Source organism: Nilaparvata lugens, chromosome 2 (assembly GCF_014356525.2).
Source record: "Nilaparvata lugens isolate BPH chromosome 2, ASM1435652v1, whole genome shotgun sequence".
Lineage (NCBI taxonomy): Eukaryota > Metazoa > Arthropoda > Insecta > Hemiptera > Delphacidae > Nilaparvata > Nilaparvata lugens.
This window is the reverse complement of record NC_052505.1, coordinates 9,118,100-9,145,836: the sequence shown is the minus strand read 5'-3', so window position 1 is coordinate 9,145,836 and position 27,737 is coordinate 9,118,100. Positions and strand designations below refer to the sequence as shown.

The following is a 27,737-nucleotide window of genomic DNA, read 5'->3' as shown; positions in this document are numbered from 1 at the left end:
ATTTAGAAAAAATGGAATTAGTTATTGAATTTGAAGCAATTCTTTTCATAAATGCTAATTCAATAGGAAATTATATAAATGATTGATTGTTAGATACTGTTGCTTCTAATTTCAATCGATATAAGTTGCTTGCTCAGGAGATTGAAATCAGGAAGATTGCATGGAAATGAATCGAAATGACGGTTTGCGTAGCTTACCTCAACATCTCGGCTTTTGGCAACCTCAGTGAAATGCTCTTGATGTTCCAAAGTCTTGTCCTCTTTATCATCCGTCATACAAAATACTCTTAACCTAGCTTCTAGAATATCTATCCTCTTGGCGAAAACAACAAATCTGTAAAATAAAAATAGCGGATGAAAATTTTGTATTGTAGGCCTATATTATAAATAAAAATTAATTCCATGTTAACTCATAAGTTGAAATATTTGAATTGATTCAATAGCGAATTTCATAGAAACAAGTACTTTTTCAACAACTTCTTGATTCAATAATTTACAAAATGCGATAATTTTATGGATGAGCTAAATTGCTACACTTCCAGTAAATTATTGAACATCAAAGATCATACCATCCAGTATAATCTCTAAAGCAAAATATTTTTACAATTTATTAACTCCAATGGAAATTAGATAAAATTAAAAATGTAACTTATAAAAACATTTCTAATTAGTGGCTTTTCGTGTTATGTGATATAATGATTGTCATCAAAAGTAGCCTACGTTTCCTTCCTGGGGGAAATCGTCAGACTCAAACTGGGGCGACAAACTATCCTCTCAGGAGTTCAAGAAGAAAAGGTTGCACTTTTGACCGTGGATGTACAAACAACTATTTATATTTTCAAGTAGAAATAATTCTGAAAAAGTATTTTAGTTTGAACTTCCAAATCAAATGAATTCGGAAGTAATATTCTTCCACTGTGAAATCTTTCTATATTTTTTCAAGTTGATATGATTCTGAAAACGTATTTTAATATAATTTTAGACTATCACTTTCTATATTCTTCCACATCGAAAAAAATGGTAAAATTCTTCCACAGTGATATATTTCTATATTATTTATTTATTTATTTATTTATTTATAAGGTTAGCAAAAAAAATACAAGAATCGGAAAAGAAAAAACAGGCTATTGCCTAAAACTTCTTCAATTTCCTAATTTAGTTTTAAATTGTCCAAATATTATAGGTTATGTCCATTCAAATTTCTACATCAAATCACAATCTAAAATATAAATTAGAATAAAACAAACAATTTTAAATTTGGATGGATTAATAATTAAAGTTTCTTAAAAACATGAAACAAACTATAAATTCACAAAATAAAGAATAAAAACACTTAAATTTTGAGCTCGAAAATCACATTCAAGTAGGAATGATTCTCAGAGCGTATTAGTTTGAACTAGTTTGAAAGTACTAGAGTGAAAGTACTTACTTGGCCATGAAAGGTACGTGGATGGCTTCCCTGTAAAGTTCTGTTGCCATTTTGGTTGCGTCACTGATGTTTCGGCAGTCCATCAGCCAGAACCTGGCCGAAACTGTGGTTGTGAACGAGACACAGTCGTTGACAAAGGTTAGTGGAGTTGAGCCTGTCACATCCTCCCATTGAGCTCTTGTTGTTCCACCTGACCAAACCAAAAGAAAATCACTCGTAATTTGTTTTAATTGATTTTCATCACATAGCATCATTGTCCGGGAACATCCCATTTAATTGTCAAATTGGACTCATTTATAAGACCAAAAATTACTAGACAGTCACAAATGACTACAAGCACATTCTAAATGGTTTAATTGAAAAGTAGGTAACAACTTGGAAGATCTACACCCCGATAGAAAGGCAGTGACTTCTTTTATAGCCCGTTTTACAATAGGACTATAACTATTGAATCTGAATGATTTTGTTGGGAAGAAGTTGTGTTACTCATAGACCAATAATTACTTGACAGTCACAACTGACTACAAACACATTCGAAATGGTTTCATTCGAAAGTAGGGAACTACTTGGAACATCCACACCCCGATAGTGACTCCGAAGTAGTGACTCCTTTTATAGCGCGTTGTAAAATAGGACTACAAGTAATGATAGAATCTGAATGGTTTTGTTGAGAAGTACTCATAGACCAATAATCACAGTCACAGTAATTATAACTGTATTATAATTTTAACTGGTGATTATAATTATGACTGGTATTATAATTATAATTATAAGTGCAGTCAAAAATGACTACAATCACATTAATTCGAAATTATTTTATTGTGAGATAGTTATACTTTAAAAATCTACTCTCCAAGGTAATGACTTCATTTATAGCCTTTTTTACATTGGGCTGCAAGCACATTAATTCGAGGTGATTCTATTGAGAGGTAGCTACTTGAAAGATCGACGCTCCAATAAAAAGGTACCAATAAAGGTTCCTATAAATAGTGAGTAAATAATCCTGTATAGTATTGAAAATATTCTGCACTATAGTATTTGTTGTAGAACAGAACACAGTATTTTTGACTGAGAAATTGCTCTATTAGTATTTCACCTATAATAATCAACCAGAACTATTTGTTTCCACGTAACTGAAAAGCTTTGAATGTTGCTTCTTTATAGATATTATACTATAATGTTAACAGCAGAAACGTTCTTGTAGGCTTCAAAAACGGTGTCGACTTATTCGAGCAACTAGTCACCATCTAATGATTGAAATAATATAATAAGACTTTCATTTCATCAAACAGATAAAAGTATTGTTAAAAGTAACCTGCATTTGAATATCATCTTCAGTAACTATAGGTTATCTTTAGTAACATCTTTTAGTAACTAGGACCTATTTTCTGATTGAAATTATCTTGAAACCTTTGTAAAATTTGTTTGAGAGTATACACTTATTTGTATTAGTCTATTATAGTATATTAGTGTCGAGTTTTTTATATAAGTTTTGTACAATTAATTGTTGTTCATTGATTTTTTTCCACCATTGTTATGATAAATATTAATCACAATGTATTCAAGAGAATGTGAGATTTGGGAAATGTGAATCCAGAATTTCTTGCAATGATGGAATTGACAAGTTGAAAATGTAATATCATCTACTAATTTAAAGCAGGAAGATCGAGCAGTGATTCCAATGTAATGATGTGAATGCAACGATGAAGGGGAAAATTATTACAAAAAACACGCAAGAAGTTGAAGAGATTTAATCTAAACCAAGAATCTTGAATCTAGAATATAATCTAAATCTATCAGGTCTTGAGAAGATTTTTATTATATAATTATGAACAACGGGAACATTTGAAACTCTAAACAATAGAAACAATTCCATTCTGGAATTGATTCATATATGATACCATTTGGAAAAGCTCATTTAATTGGTTTTTGAGAATATAATTCAATGAGATCATTTTTGTTTGATATTTAAAAAAATACTATCTTCTGGAATATTTCCGATACTAATAATGTTGAAATTTGATACACATTCTGCCAAATTCCTCAAATGCATCTTCCCAGCTTTCCTATCGCAGAGGAGGTATGAGTTCTTTTCTCTCCACTGAATATTTGAAATTCTGATGATTTCCAATCAACATTTTTGACTGAATATTGATTATATGCAAAATATCCTGAAACTTTGCAGACAATAAACAAAAATTATCATTAAATACGGTCAATTTTTCAAGAGCTCTCCTCAACCTTGTTTACATCAATACGAAGAACGTACTTTGTTTAACACCAATGTTATCCAAAAACTTCAAAATCAATCATGATCCACTCAAACCAATCATCTGAGCTTCACGAACCTGATTCTATTATTGATATGCTATTTCAGCATATTAGTATGCTTGAAGACAAAAGTCAAGGAAATAATTCATTTGTAAATTTTTGGAACACTATCTTTTGATTAAAATATAATATTAAACTCTTATCCTGAACTTCTTAAACCTGAATATTGGGATAAACTCAATTGGTTAGTAAAACCAAGAAAGTTATAGGTGAAACCAGTAGCCTACCGAAGATCATCGCATTGTCGAATATTTAATAAATTTAATTACACTGAACCTTATAATTAAATCCTAACATAAGATATTAAAGCGAATTTTTAATTATTCTACCAGGAAATAAAAATGTAATAAAATTGTACCTTAATAAATAGGAATTTCTTTTTTCAGAGAGATATTAAGTGTTTTTTTTTACTATTTTCATTTTATTTCATTTTTATTGATAGAAGTAGCCCTTAATATTCTAGTATGATCAATATTTAAAATAAAATAGGAATTTCTTTGGCAATTATATAAAACAATGATTATATAAAAACCGACTAAAATTTATTAAAACTATTACTAAAATATATCCGACCAAATAAATGCACAAATTACAATAATTATTCAAGCACTTTTGACAAACTACTGCTATCATTCTCTAATACATTCATAACGACTTTACACTACTCTACGGTACTCAGTATGAATGAAACGAAAATGTTTACATGACTGTACATACATTACGTGTACGTGAAAATATGTGTCATCCAACATTAAGTTATTAATAAACTATAGATAAATGGAATAGAACACAAATAATTGAAAGTAACCTGACGTGAGGTGATGATAAATGATAGAAGAAGCCAGGCCAAAAGCACGATGCATCTAGCTGTCTACGATTGAATATGCAAATCAAGCGGCGAAAACGTTTCAGAAAAGACCCTCGTCGGGGAACAGGCATATATTTATCATAAATATTATAAATCATAAGAATGAATATTATATTCATTTAATTTTACAGGTGATTTAACGATAATATCAAGTAAGGTGAGATTGTCCTATAAGTAAAATTCCAATGGTGTGATATAATTCAAATTTGATTGTGGATTGTTTGTTTGTTTACAGATTGATTGCAGCATCACCAACAAGTTCAAAAAAGGACCTGATTTACTGGAGTGGATGATTAATATTAGGAGAAGGAATGTTGGGATTCTTCTCAGGTTGACTTACTATAGCAATGACCAGGCTACTGATATCCTACCTCTAATTCGGTTAGAGAAATATTAATTTTCTGTAATTTGGACGCGTGAGAATCACGAATCATCGTAATCAGATAATTTGAAGAATACTAGTAGGCCTACCTATCTCTAGTATTTCTATTATTCTGTTAAAATTGAGATACTCATATTCAAGAAGATTAATTTGAATACCTATGAAGTGATTGTATGCAAACGCTATAACTTAGTGATTAAAAAATTATCAAGAAAACTAAATTCGGGAAAATGACTAAAACAAATGAAAGTGCTTTGAAATGTTTGAAATTTGAGACTTCATATATAGCAAGAATAAATAGATATGGATGTAGGCTATTAATCGTCAAGGTTTCAAAAAATAATAATGATATAGAGTGTTTGTAGAGTATCTATGACAATTCTTCATTCTCTACACATCTTCCTTTATTTTGTAAACGAAAAGTTTGTAAGATTATGATTTTGTGAACTTCTAGGGTAGTCAGTAGTTGAAATAATTATTTCTGAATCTTGAATTAATACAGTAGAAGCGTTTCAAGAAGATGTAGGAATGATAAGGCTGGTGGAGATATAAGTTGACAAAACATTTATCCATCTGTCGACGGTAGGATTGAATTGAAAGATGAAGAAGTTAAGCAATTTGTGAAATTAACAATCTGATTTCACTGTTGAGTGATTTCAATGGAAAATCATAGGAAGAGTAAGGAGAAGAAAAAAGAATGTTCTAAATTATTTCGAGTGAAGATATCCTGGTCAAAAATCTAAAATAATAATAATATAATTATCAACTGACTTATGAAAGAAAAACTTTATGCAATCATCTATTTCAAATTCTTTTATAGGTATTTCAGATCCTTAAGAGGTCTCATTTTAAGCTTCATGGAATTTCCAGTAACATGTGATGAAAGATTTTTGAAGCTTCTTGCTGAAATAGGAATCCGGTAACGTTTTGAACTGATGCTGAGCTAAAACATTTCATCCATGAATGATTCTGCATTACTAGATCCAGCACAATAGTAAACCCAGATTGTGTCTTTGTAGTGAATGTTCACAATTTATAATAATGCAATATGCTCATTTATTTTTCATTTTGAGAATGAAGATTAATTTGGTTTTAGTGTACTAAATAGTAGTCGCAAATTGGAGTATTTGAACTGTGATTGACTGATTCAGGAATTGCAATCCGGGAATCTATACGTTGCAAGCTGTGATGACAGGACAAATCTAAAGGATACATTGCACTTATAGGCCAATCATTTTCAAGGGTGCTATTCTTCAGATTCTAAGACAACCATTGAAAATAATATTTTGAGAAAATCTCATTCAAGATTATCATTATTAACTTTACATGGAGAAGTGTGACAGTCAAGCCACACTATTTCAATTATTAATAACATAATAATCATTTACAGTTTTCAAAGATCAGTTAGAAATGAACGAAAATTTCTACACTGATCATTTTCATTTCTATCATTTTCGCGACCTACGAACTTCTTGGATCAGAATTTATCGATGAAATGCTGCAATCGGTATCCTCCATAGCTTGGAGAGGAAACAAAATGGTAGTGTAGAGGACAAATAATTTAGTGAATTGTTTTGACAATTTTCAAATCATATCAATAATAGTTAGTACAGGGCGTAGAATAATATTTGATAAATGATAATAGTGATGAATGATAAATACAAAATAGAAAAAGAATTGAGTAGAAGGGGTTGCCCAATGACATTGCTTTACCTTTGAGCGATCTTTTCCGAAACACACCTGACCAGCAAAACCGTGCAGCAATGCGTCAGAACGTGAATTAGAGACAATTATTGGTTGGGGATTATCGGGTTATGTGGATCATTTTGTTGATATGTAAGATTATGACCAACATCATACTATCTTAGAACTTCAATTTACATTTTAAAATTTTTTTAAAGCCTAAATTTTCCAAGTGAGTTACTTCATTAGATACTGCAATAAATTAAATGATCAAAAACTTATGATTATCTGTGAAACGGGCATTACACAGCGGAATAATTCAAATTTTGAATTTAGTTCTTCAATAATAATAGGGTAGGAAAATTATGAATGTTCAATCTGTTTGTAACTCTTTTCAGGTCTGAGATACAAAATATTCATATGAAAGTAGCGCAGGGAAATGAAGTAAAGTTATGATAGGATTCTTTAATCGTAAGAGACATGAATCAGCATTAAGGGCGTAACTTCTAGCCATTATGCTGAATTTGCTTCAGAATATTATTACCTCAGACCTCATTAGAAATATATTTGTTGCATTTGGTATAACGATCTCATCTGAATTTTAAGAGAGTGAGAAAAAGTAGTGTTCACAAGACGAAGTGTCCTCCAGTTGTTGTACTATTTCCAATTCTATTTCGATGTAGGCCTACCGTGATATATGTGTGAAAGTTCAAACCACCAGGCCTACATAGTTGAATTATCTTTAATAGGCAATCATATACAGAATTATTTGACAAAAATCATGCTTTCTATTTCATATTTTTATTCTTTGATTTCCCGATTTCATCCTAGTTTTGATCTATCTTTGGCAAATAGTGTATTTTTTTTTTAATTTTACCATGTGAATAATGAGTGTAATATGGATAAGTAACAACCAAAGGTCTCATTAGACCTTTGATCTGACAATTTAGATGCAATGTATTGATGAATAATAGCGAATTTTTGTGCTGTTTTTAGGAAAATAGTTCCATGATAGCTTGTGCATTGAAAAAGTTTAGAGTATTCAATGTTGTAACACGACTTCGAGAGGATGAGTTTATTACAGTACCTTATTGTTTTTTTTTATAATGAATTAAATTTATATTGTGATTTTGTTTATGTAACATCTTCAACACATTTTTAATTTTTAGTACGTATTACATAATAAGATATAGAAAATATCATTAAGAGAAGTTTTGATCACAATTACGTATAATAAAATATACTGAAAAAAATGTTAGTCCTCTACTTTGTCTGTGACAAATCCTTATTCAAGAATTATGAATTGAATAGACTAACTGCAATATTTATGTATTTTGAGAAACGATATGTTGCATAAATAATATTGCCTTGTGGTTGATTATATTTTCAAATGGAATTTGAAAAGAGAAAAGTACCGTTTTATAAATCAAATGGGCTTTTAAAAAACTGAAATTCTTCATCCATTCTTGATCGAAGTAGAACCTGACAATATAATTATTATACTACCGTATTCTACAAAAGAGTTCTTCACAGCATATTACGCACATTTTTGAAACAAACCCAGTTAACTTGTTTTTATTATTATATAAATCTTTCCCATATTGGATGACTTAATTGAAATGTGTACTGTAACAAATTTGCTATAATCTTTAATCGAATCAATAACAATGTTCTGATTCATTAAGTGATTCTGCAGCGCTTTTTACTTGAACAGATTCATAATTTTGAACAATGGCGGAATCAACTTTCAAAATATTTAACATACAATATTCAAACTGATGGGAACTTAATGGGCAAAAAGAGAATTCATCATGTGAAAAAAATGAAGATGGTTTTATAAATACGGAGTAGACGTACCCCTCAAAATCAAAATGATTTGCAATGCGACACATACAATGAACAACATCATCAATCCATTCAAGATTGGAAAAACTGGTCGACAATACAAGTGAAATATATAAATCTATTATTGTAGATGAAATGATTCGAATAACAACATTGAATATTGTTTCAAAAAGAAATCTGATTCAACAGCCAAAAATACCAATGAAATCTAAAAAATACACTAAAACGCAGGACGGCAACGATAAAAAATAATCTAGATACACAAATCTAATATACATCAAATATTAGTGAAGACAATCATACAAAAATAAATTTATCATTAACAAGTGGATTAAATTAATTTTAAGCTATGCTGGCGATTTTAATGCACTAATAAATTAATCAACTTGCAATAATCTATTAAACTAAGCTTTAATTTTGGTTAAGAGTAAGTTAGTACATCTTCATCTAGTAAAATTATTTTACTGTTAGTATCTGCATTAGAATACTATATAATTTATGAATTAGGCTCATTTGATGATTTGAAAGAGCAATGAACTCATTAATAAACCAATAAAGCATTTTTACTGCCGGCAAAAATAAATTAAAAAATTTAGATTCCCTGAACAATCAATCTACTACCTACATGGAAAACATCCAAAACCGGTTCGTAAAAAAATACTTTAATTCATATTAGTAATTTAATCGTCTCTTTATGAAATTTTATTCTATTGTTCATGAGTTTTATTCCACTAAAAGCATGAGGAAATTTGGCAGAGGTGAATTTGCAAAACGTATGACAGTGAAATTGTCATAAAACTATGATAATTTAATTTCAACACATCTTATAAAGATAGTAAAAAACACAAGTTAACGGGTAAAACAGAATACGAGAGGTAAAATTATTCGTTTCTATCAAAAAATGAAGTCTCAATTAAGAATGACTGAATTAAAAGTCCAAAATTAGTCCTAGACTTAGACTTTGACCTAGACCTTGTAGCCTATGTGGCAATGAGAAGAATTATTAAATGATAAACAACTATACAGGCCTGTTTCATAAAAAAATCAGAAGCTCAGAAATAATTATGATACATCTCTCAGTTTTATCCAGTGTAATGTACGGAGGACTTTTACCTACATTACATGCCTCACAGGAAACAAGTCCATAATCTGTCCACATATATGTACGATCATAGACTAAATAAACAAGCTTAAATGAGGATAAAATCTGTGGTACGATGTATGTGTAGTTGACAAGTCTGTAGTAGGTTGATGTTTGAAAGAAAACTATGCCTAGATTCATCTCATCTTCTCGTGAGCTCATCTGACTATCGTATTGCTTTTTCAAAAAAGTTCATTAAAATTGGGCTTTAATCACACATATATAAAAAACTTTTAATATTTAAAACTATAAGGCTTGTATAATCATTTTTATGGAGTATCATTATATGGCTCGCATTACATGAGGTCACCAGTGGGTTGCTAGAGATCAACCATTTGCGGCCGTGTGAAAAACAAGCTAGGACACCAGTATGATAGAAATGGAGTAACGTAACTCATCAAATTGTATCCTACTATAATAGATTATGATGGCAGAATGGGAAGAAAGCTATGTCAAAATGATAAAATTAGCTGATTCAGTTTGATAATCTTAAGCTTATCTCTTTACGATAATCCACTAATAGCCTACCGACAAACACTCAATTCTGATTGGTCTATAAGCCAGTATTATAACGTTTAACCTGTAATATAATAGTCTCATAATGCAACGGAGTACGTTTGATCATATCATGAATCACCTAAGAACTAATTCCATTACCCACGGACAAGCCAAAAGCACGTATAGGAATGAAAAAAGGTTTAATCTTCCGCAACGAGAAAAAAGTTCTTGGTATAAATAAGGGTAAGTCTCGGAATCAGAGATAATACAAATTCACAGGTTTATTCGACTCATCAATAAACATGGCAAATTTCTCAAGTAGGTAGTATATACTTTCAATACTATTCCATTTTGTATTTTCATATTTTCCATAGCTAATATAAATATTTTAAAAACATTTTCCATATTTCCATTTTGTATTTTGGCGAAATAAATATTTTGATTTGATTTGATTTTGTTTTGTAGGTAGTATATACTTTTTATACTATTCCATTTATCTATTCGAGAATGATTTCTCCAAGTTTAAGAATGGTGTTTTATTTTATCAAGAAATATATGAATATGTCTGTTTGGAATTAAATGAACTAGCTTGCAGTATTTGGTAGAGCTACAATAAGAACATTTGATCAGAATTTAGCAAAAGCTGGAATGTTATTGAAGTGAAATATTATATGATATTTATTCAATGAATCGTTGTATGCCAATGTCTTCATAGATTTTTACATAATCACAGGGGTATAAAATGTGTTATCATAATAATATTGAACAAACAGCTTGTATAAGATTACCATGCAATGTCAAACAATTCTATGTATTTCCAACTGGTCCTCCAAAAATTATTACAAAACGATTAAGCTTGATAATCGAATAACATCAATGTTTAAGCTACCAGTATAATGCGTATTTAGTTGTTCTATTCAACAGTGCTGGTCTAATAGCTACCCATTGTTCTAATTCTGAGTCTAAAACATTAATTTATTGAAACTTGGTTCAGCAACAGCGAATTCGAAGGTACGGTGATAACGTGCTACTCTTATCTAAGACTCTGTGGCTGAGCTTGAACCTAAACAGCAATTTGTGTTGACCGCGATAAGCTGTTAGCAAAATTCTGTGACTATCAATATACAAAATACATTAGCAAACTGATTTACGAATAGGTCAATTGAGATGAGCTCACTTTCTGTAGGAGTAAATCGTGGAGTCGGACCAGGTTGCATAAAATTGTATAATTATTCAAACTGGAAAAATGTTACTATCTTAAATCTAATCACATCCACAGCTCTACAGTATCGTTTCAAAGATATGTTTACCACATTCAAATATTTCCTCGATTTGAAACTCTTTTGAAAACTGTGAAGATTGAAAACTTCATGTATGACGATACAAAACTTTGTATGTAAGTAACCAATAGAAATAAATAGAACTAATTCATGTGTAGTTGAATTTGGCTGTGCAGCCTAGTAAAAATGATCAATATTTTCTCAAAACTTTAATCATCAAATAAATCTACAACATGATCAAAAGTTGATACAAGTTGAACAAGTCAAGCCTAGAGTATTAGTAGCTGCTAAGACTGAATCATAGTAGCCTCTTTATCTTTTTAATAAATATGAATGTATAATGTATTGAAATATGAGTTGATAAGTATGAAATGAAATAATGTTCTAGTAGAATCTCAATTACTGTATTCAAATATCTGTACAATCTATTTTAAACTATTATTGAAAGAGAACCTAATCAAATACAAAAGCGTATTAAATCATATCTCTTGTTGAGCTCACAAAATTCTTTCGAGTGGCGGCTCTTAAATTATCAATAGGTATATATCTCAGCTCTGAGTATCCATGTTTCAATACAGCTAGCACAACCTTCTTTTTTAGATTGATGTACGGTATCAACATTTTTCAAGTGATTCCCGAAATAATGATCGATTTTACTTGAATAATTATTGATTGAATGATTTGAATATTCGGAAACATTTCACCTACCTAGTTTACATATCAATCATAAATTTGCCAATTGATTGTGGAGGAAATCTGTTGTGTCAATCTTCTACAGATTATAGACTAATGATTCATAATCATTCATCAGATAATGATTCATCAGACTACTAATTCACTCATATCAACTCACCTCAATAATTTCAATATGGCAATTGTTTTTCATTATTTTTAAAATTCATTTTATAAATGAAAATTATTGCGATTTTCAACAATCATAGTTTATGAATTCAAAATAATAACTAAGTTTATATGAATTTGAAATTTTACCATAAGAATAGTTCTAAAGAGTATTATTTAGTTTGAAATTTTTCAGATCTATTTTATCGTTGAATATAAGGTTTTATGAAATACAATCTTGAAGCAAGGAATGATTTTCAAAGAATGATTGAAACAAAAACCATTCAACACAAAGAATGAGCCGCCACTTAGCGTGAAGCTAACTGTATTAATAAGATAATGATAAATTTTCTTGAAATTCACCAATGATATTTTCCAAATATGCATAATTTCGATAAAAATACATTTAGCTACATATTCTATTCAAAACCTAGATCAGACAGCACTTCAAATGGACACCACTTCACTTTTAATTGGATCTAAATTGATACAATATTGATAATATTTTTTTAAATATAATTTCTTTAGAAATTAGTGACAATAATTATTTCTGAATCCAATGTTTCACCGACTTTCAATTTAATTAATTGAGGAATTTGAATTGATATTTTCACGCCAGATCCACATGATATTATGTATAAAATCAGAGACAAACGAATATAGTAGTTTTCTTTTCTCTATAATATAGAGTTGGAAATAAACATGAGTAGCCAAATGTATAGAATATACGGTACCAAGACACTTTCATGTAGCAATTATTGTGATGAAGGATTACGTCACAAACAATTCAAGATATTATTGTACGTGTGATTGACCTGATAGCGATCTCGAGTTGTTTCATAATACATTGCAATATTATGACAATCATCAAATAACTCTCATCTATAATTTGGTTCTCTTCACCTTACATCACGGAGACTCGTTACTTATATTTCCCAACTCTACGCACAGACCACAATGTCCATGTAGGCTCATTTCAGACTTCATACAAAGAAATGTAGTTATTCCATACTGTGAAATTCATAATTTTTGAAATGGCACAATAGGCTTATGACCAAAACTTTTCCTATTTCAATTTATACAATAATTATCGATTTATTCATTAATAATGGTACACAATCCCTTGAATTGATTGGGGAAGAACCAATGGGCAAAAGCCAACAAATTTAACATTTCAGTACAAATTATCAAGTTTGTAGAAAGAGGTCTGGACACGCGGCCATTTTGTTGCTTGTTGAAAAGTTTGTTAACTTGCTGCTTTAAACTGAGATGATGAACAGCTAACGTGTTATTAGTATAAAGAATATAGTCTAGTGTAATATTAAAGTATACAAATTCAAATGCATTGTATTGAGTCAAAAACGATAAACATACAGGCCAAGTCAAAACATCAAAATAAATGACAGAATAACAATGTAATATAAATAAAAAGGTTGAGCAAATAACTATGGTAATAAAAACACATTCATAACACAACAGCTACACAGAATTCAAGTGCTATCACATAGTGTAGTATATTTTAATATAATGATATAATAATATGGAATAGACATATTGTGTCTCGCTCAAAAATTAACATTGATGTAGTGACCTCTATCTATAGACCTTGAGTATTATTTGTTTTTATATTCTTAATTATTCATCATTGTATTTGAACTTATTTGTGGAGTAAAGCAGATTTTTTTATTTGGATTAGATTAATTTTGAAGTTGTCCTTAGAGCGTGGAAGTGAATATCCATATGAAGTGCATCTGCTACAGACTATTTACTTAGAATGTATACACCACATCAAAACTATCCGAATGATATGCTAGGTAAGGGGAACAAAGATGTGATTAGAGCAGTTAGTGAGACTTACCGGTGATACTGCAGAGCAGCCTGAGGGTGGGTGCATCTCCCGAGTACTGGTTGATCATGCCCTTGTTGGCCGCCTGAGGCACAGGAATGGTCAACGTGATGGGCTTGTGGAATTTGCGTCGACGTGGTTCCACCGTGACGATTGGCGACACTGCCACGCGGTTTCCAAGCAGTTTCGCAGCCAGCTCGGCTGGGATCGGTTGTGCCTGTCAACAAATTATTGCCAAATTCGGTTTTATTCAGTTTCTTAACTCATATTGCGCTTTCAATGCAATCCTTCAGAAATGATTCTTCTCTTTTAATTCACCCCATCAGAATTGAATCCTCCAATTTCAATCAAATGAAGTCCCTGAATCCAACATTTGGAGTTGGTTGCACAAAAGCCAGTTGAATTTTAAATGTGATTAATTCAACGAAAACCAATCAATGAAGGCTAATTATTATTAAACAAAAATCCCAATTAATTATTATTTAAAGAAATTACCAATTTCCATGTGCAGAGGAGGCTTTTTACGAAAACAAGGCTTCTCTCATGGTTCTCGTGAAATCAATCACGATTAAAATTTAACCGGCTTTTATGCAACCGGGCCTTGGAATGTTATATTATGAATTCGAATTTGAACCGTTTTGGGCTTGGCCGTTTTGTACTCTTCTGAAATTTGTGTGATAATGTATGATTGATTGAATAAAAATTTTATTAAAAAAGCAGTTATCCCCATATTATGTTTATATAAAATTCTTATGGAATTTCGATTTGAAATAGGTGAATTTTAATCACCGGAATAAAAGTAACAATTCCGCTCGATGAAAAGCTCTACAGAGTGTTTCAAACAGAAATTACCGGTTTGGACGATTCATAAAAATTTATCCAGAAAAAGCACACAGCTGTAAAGACACGATTCTGCACTAACAAACGATTAAAGTGAAACATTGAGATGATTTCCTTTAAAACAAGACTAGATTACAGCTAGGTATCTTTCCTGGATGTTTTTTATAAATCACCTAACTTGGGAGCCTTTTTTAAACAACCTGTTCCATTCAAACACAATAAAAACTATCAAGTACTCTTTATCTCGTTGCAATAGAATGTTGTATTTCATTGTCTTTCGTTGATAGTTTTTTATTGTGTTTTAATAATCAGTAGCCCTAGAAAGAAAAGTGCACCTGTTTAATGTGCGTTCATGAGTACTCTCATGACATGCATTTGAAATACTTTTCTTCATTAAATCAATTTATTTTAGTTCAATGAGATTGCTTACAAACAGTAGCACCTAATATCTCATAATATTTCAAACCATGGACTTATCAATGGAGAGGATACATATTTTATACAAAATAAATTGCCTTGAGCACACCACTATAATTCGCATGACTGTGACGGAAGTGGCAGAATTTTTAACCAGTGTTTAAATGGTTGAAAAGTCACCGTTGCCTCATGTAGCAGTGATCTGCACAAGGCTTCATAGTATTTAATTAGCATTGAGATTTTGCAAATTATTGTACTTGTACTTCTTCTTACAAGGATGTTATATTTTTATAATTGATAGAAATATCTGATTCTATCATATCAATAATTTTATTTTGTCTCATCTGACAAATTTTTATTCGGACTATATACAATAGATTTGTGAGACGTTAGTTACCTCCATGTATCATACATGTTGCATATAAAGTATCTTGGGAGTAATTTGTATGATTTGTGAATATATAGATATATTTATTTCTATGACAAATGGAGATAACTAAAGCTCATTTACACCGATGAAAATGTTAAGAATCAATAAATGAGATGTCATTTTTTTATAGAACCTACTTAAAATAGGATATAGTTGTTCTAGCATTTTAGAATTGATATGATTGTCATGATTGTGATATTGGGTTCCTGACAAGATTGAAGATGGTGTGTGAATGAATTTATAATTATTCAATGAATATAATAGCATAAGTTTTTTTTCTGTGCTCCCTTACAAAACCAATCTTCGGCGTATTCTGATTTTCTCCAACCAGTTTCTCGAAGTTCAACCAATTAAAATACTAAGCATGTCCATGGATGAATTATAAGTTATGAAAAACACCAATGTGGGAGGTTTTCTTGGCTAGGTTTTTTCAAATTAGCTACAATTTTTTTACTTCGACTTCTCCAAAGAGAGGCTGAAAATCCTGCCGTTTTTAACGTCGTTCAATAGGCTACTTGAATCTTGAATGACCCTATAGGGTCGTGCTCTATAGATTTTTTAGCAAACTTGCAAGAATTATCAGCCCCACTTTACAGAATTTTGAAAGAAGAAATATGAAACATCAATTTGTTATTAGAATCAATTGTTTATGATGTATATTGATATAACGTATTTTGATCCTGGTATCCTTGATGAACAATAATTATTCTTACTCTGTAATAAATAAATAGTATACTTTCAAAAATGAGTACTTACATCTTGAAGTTAATATGCGCAAGTACTGTTTTGATAACAGTTGATCGTAGAATTTGTGAGTAGAATATGCCATTCGACATTTCACAAGTAAACGACTTCCACTCTAGAGGCTTAATATTTCAACATTCATTTTGGGAAACCACCACTCAATAATTTATTTAGAAAAATAGGTACCGGTAGTGATAATGATTCGGTTTTACCGAATATTCGGTTTTCTCAACTTACTCGGTTTTTCTCAAATTATGAAAAAATCCTATTAATATTTGGTAAGAACTGCATGCTAATACAACATTGTCCGCTCATTTGGATTTGTACGCCCCACTTAATTCCCACCTCCGTACCGGAACATTTAATTTTACAAATTAAGCACTGATATCAGCTATCCTCTATAGAAGGCAGTGGCAAGGCAGAGCATCGGCAACTGTGTTCTCCTAACTTTCTCTACTGCTATTAAGACGTGGTCCTCACTATAGAGCCCAAGTTCGTCCAATATGGTTAATTATCATTAGTAGACAATGAAGTTTCGAATTGTATATTGTAAGAAGACTAATTATGTAGTTTCATATTGGTCCAAATTAATACTCAGTCATACCTTGAATAGTAGATGATTGCTTCAGTAGGTTGAACAATTTTAGTTCTACAATATCAATTTTCATTTGAAGATTGTATCAAAATCATTTTTACTAATTATTGAGATTTTTTATTTGAAGATTGTATCAAAATTATTTTCCCTGATTATTGAGAGTTCATTAGCTGTGCGATCGTTGGCTAATACCATTATTTGGTGTAAGTTTTTACTCCATAGCTTCAAAGCTATTTTTTACTGTGGAATATGTTTAACCTTCAACATTCCACTTTTTGTGAGAATCAGAGGAATTACACCCTTAGAGGAATCTGTAATGATTATTGCGATTTTAAGCTAGGAGCTGTTATTTGGAATTGATTCATCACTATTAAATGAATTCATTACTGAATTATTCCAATAGTAAACCATTATTCCAAAACTCCAACCATGTCCACAGTCTACACACACTCTTCTAAGAAAGCATATAGCCTATTGTATAAATATTGATTCACAACAATAGCATCGCATCCAAAAGTGAGTGATTAGCGAGTGAATGTTCCATTATTTTCAGTCATTACACTTCAAAAATCACTCATCTTCATCTACTTATTGAAATTACTCAATATAGTTTCGCCATGTATTAATACATATAATTTACTTTATAGTTCGAAGAGAATCCATTTTAGAAATGAATATTTTTTATGTGAGACCGTTTTCTTGATGTGTATTGCACATTATTATACTTGCCTATCCAAGAGCAACCGGTATAGAGTGGAGTCTAACATGAATCTACTACAGCTTCTGTACATAAACATGCAGGAGAAACATCTGATTGGGAATAGCTAGGATGAGACTAAAGTAGGTTTAGCTTAATGCTGTAAGTTATTGTTCCTCTCACTGTAATGTTGGATATTCTGAATGAATTCAAGAAGAAAAATAACTATAGGAAAATTGCAAATTGATAATACATCTCAGAGTTCAACAATGTGGATCATAATGTTCCTCAGTGACTTGGTCTTCAATGAGTAATTAAAAAAGTCAACTGGATAGATTATTGAAGATGATTTTCAGATTACTTCAGTGGTATACGATTCAAATAAATTTTCCAGAGAGTTCAACTTTGTTCCAAGTGATTTATGAGTAGGACTAGTAGTGGATCGAAGCATCTCATAGGATTCATTTGCATTAAAGCCATTGTCATTTAAAATGTATAAAGTTTTGCTTCATGTTAAGAGTTTTTCGAGAGTCGAAGTTTTGGATTTTTTTTTATTTTTTATCACGAATCGAAAATACATATTGATGATCGGAAATGTTCAGATACCAACGATTGTTAATTTAGGACAGGAGGAAGCAATCAATAATCATTCTATTCACCATAACTTACATTATTTTTAAAGGGTGGAAATGGTGTGAAAATGCAGCAGACTAAAACAGCACATTAAGCAGAGCTCGAAAAGACGCATTCATTCCAAGCAGATAAAATTAAACATAAAAAGCCATAAAGAATATATATATATCCAATATATAGTTGTAGAGTGATGTAAAGTGCAGTGATTTGAAAAGTAAAAAAGAAAATTACATACACTTATTAAGCACATTGAGCAACAACATAATTTGATGCCCAATAAATTTATGTTAAACGAAACGTTACATGGAAGATGGCAATCTTACAGTGCAGTCATTTTCGAACTTTGCTTGCAGCGTTATTTTTGTCGCCTGAGTTCAAATTTGTAAGCGACTTTCATCTGAAGATTCAAGTTGCAGTTACAAAATTGGACAAGCCATGAATTAGGAAGCAATGAAGGATGTGATATGAGGAACATAACTTCCATAAGTCATTTTCAAACATATTTCAGGGAACAATAATGATTCAATTACAATTTAGGGAATCTGACCTCTATATCACATCATTCATTGGTATCCTTACTCAAGTTGCTCTTTGAATTCAATAAACACATAAAAGTCATCTTTTGTTCAACCAAATTTATTGGGCACTCATATCATACAAGATGCTTTACACATAAGGTTAGTGCAGAAAGCAACCAGTGATGTTTCTGTATCATGGTTAGTTGAAAGTGTCCAGTGTTATTCCATAAATAATTATAATACAGTCCAACACCGCATAACAATATGCTTAATCTATACGAATCCAACCAAGCAGGCAACTAGAAAAATTGATGAAATGACAATATTTCCTTGAACAAGCAATTAATGATAAATGAAGACTGTTAACTACATAATCTCTAAGAATATACAATCAATAACCATTTATTTGGAAGACTTATTAATTAATGGATTGAGTATTGAATACAAGCAAGTGTCCAATAAAACCAGTAAGCACAAAATTTGTAAATCTTTATCCTTGAACTTGATAAATCAGAGCATTCGACTTTTGAACCCGATTCAAGCTATTGCAATGTTACTATTTTTCATCAATAGCTTTACCAATAATTATTATTATGGATTTAAAAATGAATTCAAGAGAGGTGAGCGAAAAAGGAATAAGGGATTTCAAAAAATGGGCCAACATCCTTCTCGTTAAGCAGAACCTGAGAGCCCGTGAAAAGTTATGAATCTTGAAAATTTGCCTCTTGATAAAACGATAAAAACTGACACTGAAATATTCAAACACTAGGCAAAAACTATACTATAGTTTTAATAGATGGCTTTCTGTGCTTATTTAGTGTGATCGCACACTTATGACATCGGTTCTGGGTTTACTTCTACACCAACTCTTGATGTTCAATCCCTACCTCAAAGTGAAATTTGAGGTAAAGTGAAATTGTAAAGTGGAATTTCAATAATCCACATAGTCAGAATAGAAGTACGCAATAGAATAATTAATTTTTTTGGACAATAAAAAACATTCCAATAGCTTTATGTAATTCCGGATTTCGATGATTATTTCAAAACAAAATGCAAATACATTTTCTCCGATTACATTCAAGACTGAGGTTGAATTTTGTTGAAAAACAGGCCCCCGAAAAGTCGAATGCATGATATTAACATGAATGAAGCACAGTAGAATTAATACAATGACAATATACCAAGATATACTAAGTTATAGATTCATTTTTCAATATTATTCGGTAAATGTAATGTTTTGGAACGATCTTAACATAACCAAGTTTGTAATTCTAACTTCAAAGCAATCTAGGTACATCGTTACCTTAATAGTATTTCAGTGTTGTTGATAATATTTTAAATATACTTTTATTGTATCGCAATACTAGTTTTAAAAATGTTATTTGAACTAGCGATCTACAGTTTTTTAAGTTGATTGTACGATTTATAAGCATTTGGAAAGGAATAATATTTTGAAGAAATTGTGTGCAATATTGTTCTATTAATAAGAATAGCTGAACCTGCACATACTGAAAGAAAATTTAGAAGCTAAATTTCCAACATACGGCATGAATAACCAATGTTATTAAGAAATGAATTATTGGAGAATGATTAGGTATTATTGTGTGAGTGAGATAATATGATAATCTATAACTATCAAACTGGTGTTGTTCTAGCGAGTACAAGATATTGAAAGATCTCAGCTTTGTAAGTGACCGTATATTTACATTTATTTTTTGCTTGAAGGCTCTCACCATGACTCTACCACAATTTATTGCATGATTATATCAACTACTAAAAATTAGCTTTTCAAAAATTTCTGCATGGAAATATATAACGTTGATAAAAACTTAATATGTCAAACCAAATGAAAGCAATATCGCAATAACAGTGAGCATTTCAATCTTCATTTTTGAACTTGAAATTAGAAGTGATCATTACTATTTAAAGGTGGCAACAGGAACAGCTTTTATGAGTAATGTTCCATATCAACAGTACATTTAAAATCGGGTGAGGATTTACAAATTGAACATGAATTGAAAATCACGGACAGTTTTACAATCAATATTTTTATATTTCCATGCTAATGAAAATTTAAAGACTAATGTACAATCTGAGACGTTATTAAATCATTAGAAAGGATCATTGAGGCTGTAAAATCACTCACAGTGTCAGAGTTATCAAAGAAAGCATGGACTCTACAACCAAATTCTTTGAAATGTGTTTGTAAAATATTGAAGTTCAAAAATCGATAAATTTAACCCTATAACAAAATATTGATATTACGATGAGCTGGACATATATGCATTAATGCATTTAATACTGGCAATTAATATTCCAAAATATGGTTCACAATTTCTATTTAATACTTATTTGTTTCAGTTTGGATCTAGAATAATGTAAATTCTAAGTTCTATGTAACAAATTTTAACCAACGGCTGCTCTCAAATTTATAACAATGACATTTGGCACATGATCGGTAAATCCGAATTAAACTTATTTAGAGAAGACTTCAGGAATGTAAAGGAGCTCTGCAGAGGCTCGAAAGCAAACTGACTAGATATTTGAACACAATAAATGGACAATATTACTCGACTTCAAATTTTGGAAGACCAGAAAAAAATGTTCTGAATAAAATCCAATTCATTGATAGAGAATGGAAGGAGAGAAAGAGCTTGAACCTCTAAAAATATGAAGTTAAATGGAATTGACTAAATATTATCAATCAATTTATGTTTATTGAGCGTCATCATTTATTCTTAGACGAATAAGTTTGAAACTATGATAATCGTATCTACAAACCAAGATAGCGGTCTAGTTCTCAATAATTTGATACTGGAGAAACACAATACATGTAAATTATTTTATAAATTCCCTTTATGGTAAAGACGAAGGGATTCATACATGAATTTCTACTATAGAATGCTAAAAACACGTTGGTAGCTTTAATGATTGAATCTAATCTTCACTGGTTTACAGTTCAGAGAGTACAAACTATCACTTACTATGTCAGCCTGCTAATGATTGTTCAATCCGAAGATCTTAGATCAATTTAACATATTGATAGTATCAGTACCATGTTTGATATACAATTTCTGATAGTATTGGATAGCTTCAGTCAAATGTGATTAGACGAAGGTAAATGAGTTTGTAACTTATAGCTTTGGAAACGAGATTGTTCAAACGAAAGGACAAGATTGTTCAACAATCGAAAGGGATAAACCTAGAAATCAACCGATTACTATTTGACATCAAAACATAATTTACTATAGACTTCTAAAAAGATAATATTGATAAAATATCCATTAAGTTGAATTAGTAAAGCTAATCACTAACTAAAAACCTATTCAATAAACCAAACAATGTTCTTTTACTACAAACAATGAGCCTTTATGCTATTAGTTCTTGATTGGATCGCATTTGTACTTAAGTTTACTTAAATTATAAACAATGGAATACATATGATAGTTTACTTTTGAATCATGATACAATTCCTTATTGTTGAAAGTAATCTATGTAAATTAATCTGAGCGGAGTTGATATGAATTTTTCTTATGAATGTCAAGTCATAACATCTATTAAATGGACAACCAACACAAATAGAAAAGAAAACATGCAAACACCAATAGTTTTCCCTGCACCATGCAAGCAATCTACAACCAACAATATTCCCCGACAAATCTACCAAACACAAAATACGAAAGAATGAAAGGATAGAAAATCTACAAGGGCACCAACACCAGTTATCTATCTTGCTCTCATAAGTGACAGGATTCAACCTAAATAGTCAGACAGAGCCGAGAAGATGTCAACCACTTGCTGAATTTTTGAAAACATTTCTATGAACAAGGCCTTATGGAATGGGATACGGTGGGATAATGTCTTTATCTACTATAAAGGAAGAATTTTTATAGTATGAAAATGTATATTATGAAAATATACCGAGTGCCACATTTCACTACACGGAAATCATAAGTTTATTGGTAATAGATGAGTAATACAATATCATTAATGGTGAGTTTTTCTTCTCCAGTCAAGTCGACTGGATAAATTTGTGGAGAAGAATAGTATTGAAATTTGAAAAAAATGGAACTAAAAGAGAGAAGTCATTAATACTGTAACTGATCAATCTGTTTGCCAATGGCTATCGTTTGAAAATGTTCAAGAATGAACCAAAAGAATAAATTATAGTTTGGAGTTAGTTTTAAATTTGAGGACTACAAATAGATCACTTGGTGAATAAGTTATACTAGTCGTGATTCGCAACAAATATAGGATAGAATATTATGTGAATTCGCTGAACAAGCAACAAAAATATATGATATTTTAGACCTAACACTTCAGTATTTAAAAACGACTAAATATAATAAATTACTTTATGACTACGAGAACTGGGATGATAATTTAATTACAATATTGAAAGTCATATCTCGAGAGTAGTGATACTTGCTCTATTTTTTGGCTACTCATACTGAACTACGTCAAATGTTTTAAAGTACAATAGCAACAAGTACAAACCAATAATTATTCTTTTAGAGTTACTCTAATATATAATTTTCAAACAACCAACACGAATTTATAACAACCCAAATTATTGCTTTTCCGATAATTTATTTGAATCTCCACTTAATCTTGATCTTCATTACAAAATTCACTAAAAGCGTTCATATGAATGGATAATCAAACACTTTATTCCTTTTTGATGGCGTAACCAATTTTCATTATTTAAAGTTTGCTTACCTATGACACCCCTAAATTGAATTTAGGGCGGTAAGAAAACTTGTTTAATAGAAACATCTTGGTGGATAGTCCTAGTTGCACCTCCTCTAAGAATAGGATTCATTCAGTCTGTTATAAGAGCTTATAACTGATAAAATAAATAATATTCTTATTTCATTGGGTACAATAAATCAAATTTGATTTTAATGTAGAGAGTTTATAAACATATTTCTTCATCATTATTTTAATCCATCTAAAATTCTGATTAAATTTTGTTGGCGCCTCAAGAAATAGTTCTTAACCATTCCGGTTTCATCTTTTTATTTCCATGTGAATTTTCATAAGTGAATAATCATGTATTGCCAGTTAACTGTTTTATACCATAAATAGGTTTGGATTTGGTTAGGCAGATTTCAATGTAGGTTTGTGTTGATGGCCTAGTTGATAAAAGAAGATATATCTCACATAATTGTAGCATCATTATAATATTGATCTTTATTTTATATTTATTTTTAGAGGACCACTTGATAGTTTTTGGACACATGATAATGTGATGAACCGGTTGTGCCATCAAATAAAATTGTAGGGCGCTAGTGATTCTATATGATAAAATTATTCCGTAATTTACTTTTTACTCTACTGATGGAGAATAATATGTTAGTAGGCTATATCATTTTATATAACTTTATTCTATGTTAATTTATTATCTTGTTTCGAGGAATTTCAAACGCATTTCTGTGTGTTCTATACATAATTATGAATGGAAAATAAATCACTCCATCGATTTGAATAATCAGATTATCCTAGTTGGATGGAGAAATGAATACTATATGATAAAATTATGATTAGAATTACTCCATAATCTCTTTTTTATATTATTTTAGAATACTCGGAAAAATATGACCTACTTTCAAAATCTACAAACTATATTCTTATAACTCTTCAACTACAGCGCAAACTATTTCATTCCGTAAATCTACTGTCTATAATAGGGGTATTCACGATCTTGGGTTTAGATGAGCTATTCGCTAACTCTTGCTGTTTGCTTCAAATTAGCAAATTGTTCGACTTAAGCCAGTTGCCCACAAATCGATTTTTGGACGTTCGATTTTTTGCAGTCCTTATGAAATCTACCAGATTAAACTGAACTTGGCAAACACATGAACACATCACCTGTTTGCCAAATCATTTTTAATCTAATAGTATTTATAAGGACGACAAAAGATCGTACGCCCAGAAATCGACGTGTGTGTTGAGCCATTTAAACTCACATCGATTTTCGTACGTTCGATTTTTTGCCTTCCTTATGAATTCTAAAGCCCTGTGTGCAGCCCTGCACACACACATTGATTTTTGTTCGTACGGTATTTTGCCGTCCTTATAAATTCTATTAGATCAAACAGATGATTTCAAACAGATTATGTTTGTCAAGTTCCGTTTAATCTAATAAAATTCATAAGGACGGTAAAATATCGTATGAACAAAAATCGATGTGTGTATGCGGGGCTCAACAGATTAAACGGAGCTTGTTAAACATCACCTGTTTAATCTAATAGAGTTTATAAGGGCAGCAAAAAATCGTACGTCCAAAAATCGATATGTGTGTAACTTGACTTAGGGTCATATGCACCATCTACGTTTAACGATAAACCATGTTTACTTGTGGATATGGTTGCATTCATCATAATGTGTTTCATTCGGGGTTTAAACGAGCAGCTGACATTTCTCCGTGTAAACCGAACTTCTGCATTCAGGCTTCAGATGGCTATCAGAATGTCGTGAATACCCCAAATATTTTTGGACTATATAGTGGCAAGGCTATTATCGAAAGACTAGACTGACGCGTAAAGGAGAAGAAGGAGAAGAGAGTGAAGTCGCTGTCCTTGTTGATTGGGGAATGGGGGACCACTTACCAAACAAGCGAGAACCGTTTCTTCTTTGGCACATGATTGACAGTGATCTTTTTAAGCGCGGCAGGGGTTGCGTTTTTCCTCGGCTTGAACAAGTTTACCTGAAGTCCGACTTTGATCTTCTTGGTGAGCGCGCCCTGCGGGAAGACCGCTTGCACTTGCGGTACGACGCTGGAGGACACCATGCCGCCCTCGGGGCCAATGGCGTGCACCTCCTGGCGCACGCGCGACACAACGGCAAAGTAGTGCGGGAAGTCGGTCGTCAGGATGCGTGTTGTGCGGCTGCTGCCCTCCTCTGCTTGCGCCTGCACCATTTCTGCACAAACACACCATTATTGTACAGATGACATTCAATAAATTATACTAGATCATTGAAAAAAACACAATTTTATTTTTATCACATCCACATTTATATTAAAAATACATTTGAGTTTTTTCAATTGTGGAAAAATTCCACAATATCAATTATCATTAAGCAAATTTTATACAAAATCAATTGCATTATTTAGGTGCAATCATGAACAATCGACTGCATCAGCTCAAGCTTAACTTTGTTGGTGCTTGGGCTTCAATTGCCGAGTTTCATTTTCATTCATGCATTTATAATAATATGTTTATAATTATCTTACAAATATATTTTTGTTTGACTATATGGAGTCGCAGTGGTTGGATGATTATGAAGGCCAACAGTTAGTTGAAGATAAAAATGTGAACCCACAAACACGAAAATATTCAGACTGCCTTTTCTGAACAATAAATTGAGTTGATAATGGATTCAATGAATTCTGTGGCTGCTATCCTAACTTATTTTCCTTATAGTAGGTTCTATTTTTCCATTTGTTTGTAGGCCTAATACCTTCCTAGAGACTCTTGGAAGTATTTTTTTCTTAGCAGAGTATAGAGATTGTCAAAACACCAAGGGCTAGTTTACAAGCTCGGGATTCAGCTAAGTTCTAGACTTAAAACACCTGCAGTCAGAAAAGTGGCTTTTCGGAACGGGGCTTAGTCGAGTTTTTATGATAATCTTCATTTTTTCATTTCTATAATTAGAAACGTTTTTCCTTGACGAAATGAAACATACATAAATAATTCAAAATAGCTAAAACCTTACACTATTTTATTTTGTGTTCAATTTTCTAGTTATTCGAAATTTATTTAAAAATCGTTAGTTGTTTTACTGCGACTACGCCCCGTTTCCGAAAGCCAATTATCTGACTCCAGCTGTTTAAAGTCAAGAACTTAGCTAAATCCCGAGCTCGGAAACCGGCCTTCCAAAATTGGCTTTCCAAAACGGGATATAGTCGAAGTCCACGTTTAAATTTAATTTCGAAAAACTAGAAAATGGAACACAGAATAAAATAAAGAGGAAATAGAGTAAAATTTCAGCTATTTTGAATCATTTAGGAATGTTTTATTTCGTCAAGGAAAAACGTTTCCAATTATAGAAATGAGAATAAAAACTACCACTACGCTCCGTTTCGGAAAGCCAATTTTCTGACTCCAGCTTTTCTAGAACTTAGCTCAGAAACCCCAAGCTCAGAAACCGGCCCTTAAAGAAACACATTACACGAGAAATCAACTCACAAAGCATCCCTCTCCTCAAATACATGATCCTGTTCCCATATATCTTGTTTTACATATTTTCGCGAGTTCCATTATTTTGCAATTATTTCTTAATATATCAAATGAAATCAAATTTTATTCACCAATTAACAACAGTTTTACATGAAAATGAATAAATAATTTGTAGTTAAATAATTGGCGTGGCTAGAAAAAGAAATCTTGTGCTCTAGCCACGAGTTCAAAACATTTCTTACCCATATTTTAACATAATTTTAGAATTAATACAGCTCTTTATAATATAATCCAGACCAGTACAATACAGATAGACAAATCAAAATAAAAATTATATACTTAATGTAATATAATTAATCTTATATAACCAAGATACTTCAAATATTTTAAATAAAACTAGAATTGCAAAATAGATTAGTGGATATCAGTTCATTAATCTATTCTCTCCTTGATTAATCTATCAGTTAACCTCATTATCACGAGAACTAAAGTTTCCCGCATGTGAGATGAGTAATGAATAATGAAATTTCCAAATTAT

General features: G+C 31.1%; 2 protein-coding genes across 2 annotated transcripts in view; both read right to left on the bottom strand.

Annotated features, from left to right (window-relative positions):
• The window catches only part of LOC120349581 (ankyrin-2-like), a 60,886-nt gene extending 45,084 nt beyond the window's left edge, over window positions 1–15,802 (bottom strand). Inside the window, exons 1-4 of the mRNA XM_039419981.1 lie at window positions 15,797–15,802; window positions 14,155–14,359; window positions 1,429–1,618; window positions 198–333 (exon numbers count right to left, since the gene is read on the bottom strand). Coding sequence (XP_039275915.1) covers window positions 198–333; window positions 1,429–1,618; window positions 14,155–14,359; window positions 15,797–15,802 — 537 coding nt within the window. The remainder of the gene's footprint in view (window positions 1–197; window positions 334–1,428; window positions 1,619–14,154; window positions 14,360–15,796) is intronic.
• A 3,316-nt stretch (window positions 15,803–19,118) lies between these two features.
• LOC111064079 (ankyrin-3) overlaps window positions 19,119–27,737 on the bottom strand; it is a 63,854-nt gene continuing 55,235 nt past the window's right edge. The window contains exon 22 of the mRNA XM_039420489.1: window positions 19,119–25,940. Within this exon, the coding sequence (XP_039276423.1) occupies window positions 25,624–25,940 (317 nt within the window). The 3' untranslated portion in view covers window positions 19,119–25,623. The remainder of the gene's footprint in view (window positions 25,941–27,737) is intronic.